The sequence below is a fragment of the Arachis ipaensis genome, chromosome B03, assembly GCF_000816755.2.
Source record: "Arachis ipaensis cultivar K30076 chromosome B03, Araip1.1, whole genome shotgun sequence".
In the NCBI taxonomy this organism is placed as follows: Eukaryota; Viridiplantae; Streptophyta; class Magnoliopsida; order Fabales; family Fabaceae; genus Arachis; species Arachis ipaensis.
In genome coordinates, this window is record NC_029787.2 from 135,414,954 (window position 1) to 135,427,158 (window position 12,205).

General features: G+C 35.1%; 1 protein-coding gene and 1 long non-coding RNA gene across 2 annotated transcripts in view; both read right to left on the reverse strand.

The window, feature by feature from the left end:
• Positions 1,552-12,205, reverse strand: part of LOC107634048 (cellulose synthase A catalytic subunit 8 [UDP-forming]) — a gene marked incomplete in the record, with an annotated part of 11,863 nt that continues 1,209 nt past the window's right edge. Inside the window, 22 exon segments of the mRNA XM_021117500.1 lie at positions 1,552-2,342; positions 2,424-2,777; positions 2,859-3,058; positions 3,150-3,378; positions 3,557-3,769; positions 3,863-3,988; positions 4,068-4,205; positions 4,320-4,665; positions 4,751-5,032; positions 5,131-5,278; positions 5,371-5,422; positions 5,501-5,604; positions 5,704-5,891; positions 7,754-7,783; positions 8,013-8,101; positions 8,207-8,357; positions 8,433-8,760; positions 9,644-9,721; positions 9,830-9,872; positions 10,468-10,524; positions 10,886-10,945; positions 12,165-12,196. Coding sequence (XP_020973159.1) covers positions 1,755-2,342; positions 2,424-2,777; positions 2,859-3,058; positions 3,150-3,378; positions 3,557-3,769; positions 3,863-3,988; positions 4,068-4,205; positions 4,320-4,665; positions 4,751-5,032; positions 5,131-5,278; positions 5,371-5,422; positions 5,501-5,604; positions 5,704-5,891; positions 7,754-7,783; positions 8,013-8,101; positions 8,207-8,357; positions 8,433-8,760; positions 9,644-9,721; positions 9,830-9,872; positions 10,468-10,524; positions 10,886-10,945; positions 12,165-12,196 — 3,836 coding nt within the window.
• LOC110270487 lies at positions 10,995-12,158 on the reverse strand. Its single transcript, XR_002360115.1, has 3 exons — positions 11,524-12,158; positions 11,174-11,222; positions 10,995-11,021 (listed from the first exon to the last, which is right to left on the reverse strand). It is a non-coding gene; the product is annotated as an uncharacterized LOC110270487 (long non-coding RNA).

A 12,205-nucleotide genomic window follows, 5' to 3' on the forward strand; every position in this document is an offset into this window, starting at 1 on the left:
TTATAAGTAAAATTTTTAAACTCCCTTACTTTTATGTTAAAAGTAAGTTCAATCTAATATGAGATTAAGTTTGTTTTTGAATTATCTTTTTTATTATCATAGCGAAAAAAAAAACTATTATAGAAAACTGTTTTTGTTAAAATTTATGTGGTTTTATATTCTTGTATCATATTCATTATTAGAATCAAAGTAATATGATTAACATTGTTGTTTAACTTGAAACTTATCAATATATTTTCTTTATTTTTGTGTTGAAGTAACTGTATTTATACCTGAAAACGGTTTTATATTTTTTTTCTTAGTTTAAACACTTATCAAAACTGCTAAAGATAAAATGAATGCACAATTGAATACATAATATATTGCGACAACGATGATAAATTTATTAGTCAAAAGTAATTTACAATATTTTTTTTTAATTTTAAGATAGATAATAAAAATTTTACTAAAAAAAAATCGGATACAATTTATACTTACCTTTTATATATAAGCACAATTGAATATAATTACTCATGATCCCTACAAAAGAAAAATAAGCCAAAAACACGAATAAGAAGACCTATAACAGCCTTCATCGATGTTATTTCATCACACAATTTCTCAAATTAGAAATAAAATTAAACACGTAAAGAATATAATTTAAACATTGAGAAGACCAATATGTGAAGAATTATGAAAAAGTAACTTATATGAGTCTATNACTTTTAAACACTATAAAAAACACTATATAATAATATATTTGTCGGAATAATGGTATTTTACTATTTTCAACTAGATTATTTTATTTGTTGGTATTTTTATTTTATTTGCATCAGGTGGATCAGATGAGTGGAATCCAGCTCTTGCATTGGGTTCCCCTTTGCCATGTTTACTTCTTTTGGGGCTCAACCTTTGATGGCTTTGTTTTCTCTTTAAACTATAATTAGCTGCTGCACCTTTTTATCGTTCTCTATTTTTTATATATTAAAATTATTCTCCAAACAATTGATTAGGTGAAAACTCAGGTGAAGTCGACTTCACATGAAGTTGATACTGAGAGCCGTTAGATGATTTGACTATATTTTTATCTAACGCTCTCAGATATCAACTTCACGTGAATTCGACTGCACCTGAGTTTCCACCTTACTTATTAGTCATTCAAAGGAACCAAATACTCGAGCACATTGTGTAGTAGCAAAAACAATTCCTTTAATTTTTATTTCTTTTTTAAAGGAAATACTAGTAGCATCATTTTGGTTCCCTCATTCTTACGTTTCATTTGTTGTACTTGCATTCTTTATTTCTTCTATGGGAAGAAAAAGCACAATAACTAGATTTTATATGTAAGATTATAAGAAACACTTTGAAACTACGTCAATACTGCGTGGCATACTTTTAATTGACGTTTATTTGTCTCTTTTTTTCTACAAGCTTCTAAGGAGCGCATATCATCCATGCATGCATAGTGTAATAAATGCCCATTTCAATTGAACTCTTAATATTTCATGTACTAAGGTCCAATGATATAAATCTAAACTTTATCGCTAGAGCTTGATTATTTTAGTATAGTGATCCATCAAATTCAATACAGCACATCATATCATTGTATCAACAGTTAAACCAAGTCTAAGTTGAGATTATTGTGCAACTAACTTTACACTTTTGAATCTGTGTTTCAAACCTTTTAGCTATTAGTAAGCATGGACTAATTTTGAGGGCCCAAACCACCCAAAAAGCATAGTATAATGATAACAATTCTTGCTTGTAGTGGCTTGTTAACAATCAATAGCAACACAGGTATCAGCTAAGGTAGCATCGTCAATTTTGTTGACAAATGGATTGATCTTAACCCAAATTAGAGAGAAGACAGAGGCCAGCAAGACTGACCAGAGCACAACAATGGTTGGAGTGCGGTTTTGGCGACCCATGAGACCCTTTAGGAATGGATACAAATGGAAAATCACCCAGAAGGCAAAGAACACCTTCCCAAAGAGTGGTCCCCAAGACTCATAGCCTCCATTGAGTGCATCAGAGAATCCAGCAACAACACCAACCATGTTGATTATGATAAGTGTTGTTGGAGGAATCAAGAGTGTAGTCCACTTCACTATGTAGAGTTCTCCAAACTCTGTGTCCTCAGCAGCCTTTGCTGTCACTGTGAAGTTGGTATCAACACCAGCCAGCATCTTAAGTAGTCCTTGGAACACTGCAAACAGATGTGCTGAAACACCTCCTATCACCCAGAACTGCTCGTTTCGCCACAAATCTTCAATGGTAACACCGCTCCAACGCAGCTCCAGCACACTTGTCACTATAATGGACAGGAAAAGGCCAAGAAACAGAACACTTGCAACATTCGAAAGCTGGGATCAAACCAAATAGATGAGAATTATGCATTTAGTTATGTTTTAGACCAATAATAAGAAATATGAAGTAACTATTACCGTTGGTATGATGAATTTTCCAGTGAGAAGACAAATTGCTGGCAAAGTACAATAAGCAATGAGAGGAAGGGATGTGAATGGATAGACAATGGTGTTGATATATGCCATTCTCTGCAGCCATTTGAGACGGCCACCGGCGCATCCATACCAGAGGGGACAGTGCCTGCTTAGGAAAATTTCAATTGATCCAAGTGCCCAACGAAGGACTTGGTGCAACCTATCAGACAAGTTGATAGGTGCTGACCCTTTGAATGCAGGCCTCAAGGGCATGCAGTATATTGACCTCCATCCTCTGCATTGCATCTTGAACCCTGTTAAGATATCCTCTGTCACTGAGCCATAGATCCATCCAAGCTGAAACACACACAAACATACATTTTAAAATGTGAAGATGGTATGGACTCATTACAAAGATTATTAGCATTTAATCCAAACCTCTTTTCCCCAGTCAGTCTTCTCTTCATATCCACAGCTAATAACATGAATTGCCTCCTTGATCAGCATGGCAGGATCCGCAGATTCAGGAACCCCACCATTCTCCATTAGTGTTGATCCAATGAAAACAGTAGACAAGCCAAAAGTTTTCTCAAGACCTGTTTGTGAAAGCAGCACTGACCTCTCATCCTCATTATAATCTGCAAGAAGAAAAGAATCCAGTAGTGTCACTTAAGAAAGATTCTGCTGCATCTTTCTCTAGTACTTATTGACATAATTCGATGTGCTTACTGTCCATCTCCTTGAGATTACAAAGGGCAGCGCTAATTTCTGCCCTCTTTGCATCTCTACAAATATCAGAGACATCTTTGTTGGACTTTGATGGGCAGCAACAGCATGATGAAGATGGTAAGTTCGGCATGGATGGTGGGCTATAGCCATAAAGCGCTTGCCGGTTGAAAACACATCCAGTCCCCACATACACTGGTCCTTGAATGCCATCAAGTCCTTTCATATTAACCTGAAATGGATGATTATTAATAGAACATTCATTACATATGACAGTTAGAAACAACAGAAGGTGTTGTCTCCACAATTTTCAATTCTGCAAAAACTTGTTTGGTGAACTGACCACATAAGGAGATGACATACTTTGATTGAATCTAGGAGAGAAACTCTGTTCTTTTCTATGAACTTACATCAAAGAAAACTGTATTGCGATTGGCATATCGATCACTACGATCAATACCATCAAATCTTTGGGGGAACTGCACATAACACACGTCTCTACCAACTTCTGGGTCCATGAGAAAACACATTGCTTCCCGAACTGCTTTGCTGTTGTTAACATAGTGATCACAGTCAAGATTGAGAATGAAAGGAGCATTTGTGAGAACTGCAGATACTCTCACCTGCATAAACCAAACAAACATCAAGCACTATAAACTCTTAATGACTTTATATGAAATACTAATACTAATGGAAATTGAAGTATCTATCCATACCAGTGCATTTTCAGCACCAGCTTTCTTGTGGTGTTGATAACCTGGTCTTTTCTCTCTGGAAACATAAACTAGCCTAGGAAGTTCATTTCCTTCAGTGTCATGAGCACCGCTGCGTCCAAGGAAAACCTGGAGGTTTGAGGCAGCCATGAGAGTACAATATTAACATTCAGATTAAATTCATTACAGACAGAAACAATGGATATACCTGAATCATGCCAGGATGATCACGAGAGTTATTTCCCGGCCAAGGTGTTCCATCTTGCATAGTCCACCCTTCTTCGGGGATTTTCTGAGCCTTTGCTACCATAGCATTGACCCGTACTTTATACTCTTCATACTCTCTCTAATAGAATTGAAAGGGAAACATGAAGGTGTTGCTCTAAGATACTCAATTTGAAAAACAAAGAGATGAATGAATATAGTGTTAAGTGGAGTTACTCAATTTGGAATTCCTTACCTTAATTGCTCTACGTTCCTTCACAAAAGAAGGCTGCACTTTGTCTTTGAGGTAGTCAATCTTCTGAGAGAAGTAATATTCAGGTGCACGTGGTTCAATGGAAAACTTCTTGCAAAATGGCACCCACTTTCTTGCAAAGTCAGCTGTCTCCACCAGCGACTCAAACGTGAGCATGGACGCGCCATCATCTGATACATAACAGGACACTTTATCTACAGGGTAGTCGATGGCAAGGATAGAAAGCACTGTATTAGCTGTGATCAATGGTGGTTCCTTCAGAGGATCCACTGTACTGACAAAGAAATCAACAGCAGCAAGCTGGCAGGGTTCACCCTCTCTTTCAAACCTGAAATCACGGTATATAAGTGATCATCAACATCCAAAGTACAAAGCAGAATGTATTGAAACATTTAAGAACTTTGTGCATTAACCTTGCAGACAGGTTGTCAATAAAAGTTTGCCTATTGACCGGACACCATTTTGGGAACTGGTCTAACACCCAGGAAAATGCAAACCAGATCTCACAGATGATAGATGTCAGCCACAGAGGAAAAGCACTTTCAACAGGATTTGTAACCCTATAATGAAAGAAAAGACCCAAGATTATGAGTCGCATGATTATCACAATTCTGTATGGTGCCAGTTTGGATTTTGATATTGGAATCAGTACTGAAAGTGGCGCAGCCACAGCAGCAGCATCTCCCTCTGTTGGCCTGCAAAAGATCATAAATTCATGACAGTATGACATATATACAGAATCAAATTAAGCACCACTTCAGGTAAATTATTTTATGTTTCTCATTGAACTCACCGTTTATCTTCCATATGCTGTTGTGGTGGAATTGGGGCCTGATTTTCATCCTTAGGTGCAGCCTTTTTCTTCTTGCTCTTTTTATCCTTTCCCTTCCAGCTTTTCAATCTGCTTTTCCAGCTTGACTTGCCAGATTCATCATTTACTTCTACAAGATCAACAAAACCATATTGTGATGATGAAGGACCGTGAATTCTTCATAAGTTGCATAGAAAATGTAGCTAAGTCTATATCATTTACCATTATCCACGGCAGAGACTGAACTGAGGTGTCTAGCATGGAGTCCAACATCCTGCAGAATTTTCAGTGGTGTGGTTTGTCAGTGCAAATGTTAACAGCTTTTCCTCTAATAATTGCTATAACTCATTACCTGAGAACTACTGGGCTGGGAAGCCATTACGGAGTGATCTTCAGAAACCATTATAACATCATCATCTTCATCCAGAATATCATCATCATTGCCGTTTGTTCTTGCTATAAAAAATACAAAAGGAAACATATGTAAGGTGGGGAAAACGGCATGTATTGAACAAGTAAAGTGTGAAAGATTTTCTGAGACATGGGAAGGGTTACCTTGATAAGGAACACCACAGCTCAAGCAAGCCGTATGACCCTCATTGATTTCATGCTGAAAACAATCCTTGCAAATTGGGACAGCGCAGTGATGACAAGCCACAAACACTTCCCCATTATCATTAAGCCCCACTTGTTCCCCACAAATGTTGCATAGGGGAACACCAGACTCGGTCATTTTTCCAGTTCAAGGTCAGTATATCTGGCTGGTATTACTGCTCCTACTATAGGTTTTATATGGAAGAGCACAAAGCAATTGGTGTTGGCCATGTTGGGAGGATGGAGCATAGCAAGTAGTGTGTTGTTTTTGGAGGTTGAGGGGTTGGGATCTTGGTTTCAGAAAGAGAGGGATGAGATGAGAGGCAATGTCTGTTATGTTTGATGGAGCAGTTGACAGTTGCACGGCCTACTTCTTTAACTATAAGCCCCGCCAACACAACATTATAGATGATAGGAAAAGTATAGATAACCAACAAGATTTTTGAACAATGTGTAAATAATGTGAATTAATAGGGTTAAAAGAGTAAATTTAATTAGTAGCATTAAATTAGGGTGTAGTGTATTTTCATTTGATTGGTAGTTGTTCATGTTGTTCAAAATTTTCATTGTTCCCCTAGCACTCCCCTGATGATACTACTTGATAAAGATACTGCACTATCAGCATGCAAAGTTCTATATCAGTGGGTTCATTTGTAGCTATTGAAATGTACGTTCTGATTCTAACTTGTTCCAACGTCATATCCCTCAAATATTTAATGTCTATCAACTATGACATTACTTCTGCAAATTGTGAATACTAGAAATCAAGGTTGTTTGCAATGCAATGTAGTCCATTTAGGAAAATAACTCAATCTAAGGACTGTGTGTGTGCGTGTAAATATATAGAGTGATTGTGGAATAGAATTTAAAGTTTCTAGCACTTAAAAAAAAAATTAAAAGGATATAGCATGTTTTTTATCTCTAAAAGTAATGCATGAATAAAATAAATTATATAATATATTAAAACAAATTATAAGTAAAAATCATAATTTTTTACAATAAAATAATAAAATTGGATTGATTTAAAAATATAGATCAAAACTTGATTCAATCCATATAATTTGTTAGAAAAAATCCCAATTAAATTTAAATTTATTACAATTTTGATCGATTTCAATCTGAATTGAATTAGATAAGCGATTTGGATTTATATACTCCAATTAGAAATGATATTTTATACTTTTTACACAGGATCCACATAGATAATTAGTTTGGAAAATCTCTGTATAGAAATTAGGAAAGAGTCTAACATAAGTAAAATGATAAGGAGATCACTTTAATAAAGATATTAAAAATGTCTTTTTTTAAAGATGTTTATATGTGTCATTTTATTATTGGACATTTTTATTAAACCAGTTAATAATTTATTTTTTAATAAACCAGAACAAAATCGATTTATTATAGCAATAATAATAAACTCAATTATCTGCATTATAATTATTAGACCCGATTTGATCCGATCGAATTACACAATCTAAATCAAATATCTTTAAATTTTTTGATAAAAAAACAAATATATCTCTAACTTTTTTTTTACAGACATTTAAATCCCTAAAAATTTAAAAATACAATTAGATTCCCAAAAAAAATTGAATTTATTGTTATTTTTATAAAAAAAATTGATGTTATTCTAATTTGTTAAAAAATTCAAAAATAACCGGTTCATTAATACATTAATACGTCCAATAATAATGCAACACGTAAGCGTCTTTATAAAAAGACGTTTTACACATCTTTATGAAAATATCCCGATAAGATAATATCCAAGTATCAAGGTTCATTTCATTATTCATTTTAGTTTCTTTAGACACCGGAGAATAACTTGAGCTTGCTCAGTGCTCTGTTTTCACTTTTCACTAACAACCGGTCTAATATGATAATCTCAAATGTAGGAACAAACACGAAAATGAGCACGACGAGAACATCAAACAAAACAAGTTTTACTTCTAAACACAACAACTACAAATTATTAGTCTTGACGAGAAAACCAGCCTAAAAATCAAATGGATACATGAAAAAAGTTGACAAGTAGCATGAAAAACTGGAAGATAACAAGTACACATGAAACGACTTGGACCGTGTGGACAAGCAAAAGAATAGGTCATAGTGAACCTCAAAGCAGCAATATATGCAGGTATGCCTAGATTAAATCTCTGCTGCTTTTATGTTGTTTCGCGCCCAGGAACATGATCCTCTGAGTAATCTGTTACTGAAAGTTCTGATTGCTCTCCAGGATAATTCACAAAAGCCACTTTCATCCAGTTTTAGACTAAGTTACGGAATAGACCTTTACTGATTTAGATGTGTCACACACGACAAGGTTGTCTGTATCTGCTGGGACGGTACACAGTGAATTGACCTGCCAAAGAAGGTGTTTACATGAATGCACAATAGACATACTAAGCTGAAGAATAATAAGTAACCAGCATCAAAATTTTGTATGGAATCATCGAAGAAAACTCACTTTATGGCCTACATTGATGGTAGAGTGTAGGATATCATTGTTGTCGCCTATTCCAGAATCACGATAACTGGACCAATTCCATACCTTCACCAACTGATCATTTCCTCCGGATATTATGAACTTCCCTCTTTCCCCAAACAACGAAAATTCCCTGAGTTACCCATGAGTTAGGGGGCAACTGACAAGCGAATATAGTCTTTACTACGATGATAAAGATTTGACTTACAGGCAAGAAACAGCTGCAGTATGGCCACCCAAAGTGTAATCCAAATGCAACCTCCTATTTCCGTTTTGACCTGCATCCACATTACTACTTGAACTGGTACCATCCTTTGATCTTGATTGAGATCCTTTTCGTGAATTTGACGAGCTCTTTGACCTATTAGCAGCAATTTCAGACTCAATATTAATCACACTAACAACTCCATCTCCCCTTGCAACAGCACAGATCTTATCTGATTTATCTAGCATGTCAACTTCTGGAACAGCTATTGCATAAACAAAAGCAGGATTGACACACTGGCCAGTGTTGCTACTGTTTGCCTCAAGTGAACCTGCAGCAAGAAGGGGCAGAAAGATTGAGTAGCGTTCTTTCCCTTTCATTTATTTTGTCTTTCATTATATATTACTCATCATTTTTTTGGGTATACATATCCATGATTGAGTAATTTAAAAAGAGAAAAAAGCCACCATATAAAAATATTCAAATCAACCATGAAAATAAAATCGGCAAGAAGATCATTAGAAAGCATTGCATGGAGTGGCATTATGCATGTATGCCTAACTACAGAGATGACTTTTTGCTTCTTCAAATTTAAAAAACTACTTGTTTCTGACTTGCATTCTCTAAAGTCAGTAGTCACTAATTCATGTTTCACTTCATTAAATTAAAATGTTTTTAAAACAGCCTAACCTTCCATTCATGGTTAAGGTCAAGATTTTGAACGGAGTCAAAAGCAATAGTTACACTTGAGCTTTCTTATTCTGCAGCATTTCTCAACCAAAAATGAGCAGAAGCATATTAGAACTAGCATCAAGTAAGATAAAAGAACTATGCCCCCAGACATAGATTTCAGTATGAATTTCAGTCAATAAATTGTATATTTCTGAAAATGAACTTGGGTTAAGTATTAGAGATATGACAAGGAAAAGAAAATGGTCCTGGGTATAAGAAAGCCATTCATTCTCTCCACTCTCCACTCTCCACTCTCCACATACCCAAATGAACTCGCTTATTCTCCCTACCTGCGTAATATCCTCCACCCTATAGAAAACCTTGCTTGTTAAAATCTTCTTGTTGATAACAAGGCATGAGGAGATTTATGTCATTGCCAAAATCAACAAACACAAAAGAAGGCTCTATAAAATAGTTAAAGTCATTTTAGGCAAAACTTAAATTAATAAGTACAGAGTTAGACATTATAAGGAAAAACATACCAAAATCCACAACTTTGTGTGATCGCCCTTTGGAGAAGTCCCAAATCAATAGCAAAGAATCAAGACCTCCACTAATTACTGCCAAAGAACAAAAGTTGAAGTCAGATTTCCATAGATATGAAGGGGGAGGGAGAAACGATAGATTTATTCATATAAGGGTAAAAGAGAAAGAACAAAGATAAGTACCTTCATACGATCTCCAAGGAAGAAATTGCACCGTGTTACATATCTACCACATAAAGTCAAGGCGAAACAAACAGTAACAGGATAAATAGATTATAGGGTAAAGTATTGTTTTAATTCCTAAAGTTTAGTCTAAGTCCTAATTATGTCCCTAACGTTTGAAACCTCCTATTTTGTCCCAAACATCTTATTTTGTTCTATTTTAGTCCTCTGGTCAAAATTAAAATTTTCTCTTCCAGAAACACCCCTTTCTTCCATTATCATCTTCTTCTAGGCAATGACAACAATCATAATTGTGGTGACCGTGGTGGTAGTTGTAGTGATTTGAGAGTGAAATTTGTTGAAGAATAAGAGAAAGAAGAAGATAATAATAGAGGGGAAAAGGTACTTTTAGAATAAAAACAATTAATTTTGACTACAAGACTAAAATAGGGTGACATAAGACATTTGAGGCAAACAATAGAACGTTTCAAACGTTAGGGACGAAATTAGAACTTAGCCGCAAAGTTAGAGACTATAACAGTACTATAATGTAATATACAAGGAACAGACCAAAAGTATAAGTAGCTTAAACACAAAACTCCAGATCTGCATAATTAGCATCCATGTTCCGAAGCACCACTAGGAATCAAGAAGGATACAGATGTATGACCAGCTCGTAGAGTTTTATAGAGGCATGGCTGGCGAATGTCAATAATCTTTCAAAGACAATTTCAATCAATAATGAAAGGGATGAAATTAGAAGCATACAGAATAAAACAAATAATATATCAAATTAGAATGGAAAAAGAAATTAGTTTTAAATCGTAAATGTGATTTCCATGTTCTCAGGAAAGTATAACCTAACTTTTATGTTTTTGTTTAATGAGAGAATAGAGTAAGAAAACTTGGTGAATGTCACCAACAGGAAATCAAAGAAATTTCAGGTGTCCAAACTCCAAAGGTCATGATGATCCCAATCAAAGTACCAAATATGAAAGGATAGCTCATAACAACTGATATATGTGGTATTGCATAGGAGAAATCAGACAGTACATGTTGAATAAATATGAAGCATACCTTCACCTCACCACTATCATCAGCTGCAGCAAGAAATGAGGATTTCAAGTTGCATACAACCTGNATCTCAGAAGTGGATCCACCATTAGAAGAATCTGAACTGGCTTTCTTGTACCTCTCAATAGATGCTTTGACACTGTTAAAATGTTGAAGAATTGAAAGTCAAATCATCCAACTCAATGAGTTAACTGAACCTTAAACGCAACTATTCAAATGCCTCAACGTCAAAGTCTAATTGGATTTGATCAAAAATAAAATGTTTAAATAGTACCCTACTCTTACAAATACCTTAATTTCCTTGACCCACTCATTGGCTGCACCTGCCACCGTTTTATCTCTGAAATAGAATGAAACTCTTAGCACTAGAACTCCAAACCCGCAGTCCAAATAAAATTCACTTTTTAATATTCATTTCAGATTAGGCAGGGGCAGGTAGAAAAATTGTTCCAATCCCATATTTTTATTTTTGTTTTTTTGCACACAGAACTTGATGATGTGCTGGGGATGGCATTTGCCTGCAAGACCATGAAAATTTGAACCATAAAGCCTCTCCTTAACAAATGAAAGTGCACCTCCAGCTTTTTTTTTCTTTTAAAAAAAGGAGAGAGACAAGAGAGGGGGGAGAAAAGAAAGTGCACCTCCATACAAGGAATCAAGGATAGCAGGATCAGTTTGTATTACAGCAGAATGGAAGAATATGCAAGCAAATATTAGTTCAGGTATAATGCTGCAATCCAATTTAACGATTCAATAGTTTGTGTAGATCAAGAAACCACAGAACCAAATTAGTGTTCACAACAATGATTAAAATCCATTTCAAAATCTCATGCAAGAAAGCCAAGAGACAAACATGGCATCTCAAATAAACACTACACTTAACATTTCTCAGCTACATGTTGTGAAGTAGTGTCTACAAATACACCACAATTCATTTTATATTAATTTTTCTATTTACCACTTGTCCAACTAAATGACTTGGCATTTATAAAGCTTAGGAGAATTTGACAAATATTTGCAAGAGAAAACACTAGAATAAGAAACTGATGGGAAAATTATGATGGTAAAATGCTGAAATAGGTGAGGCAAAACCATGAAAATGTTACATTATTCATTCAGCCTTTTACATTAACCTGTGTTATGCAAGCATTTATTTACAGGTGGGAAATCAGATATATAAGACACAACGTTTCATTTTCACATGCCAAGAGAGCAGCAGAAACACTCAATAAGATCAAGAAAATGCATAGCAATATAACTGAATACAAGTCATACTGTTTACCTTGTTTATCTCCTCTTTGTTATAATTATAATAATTATAAT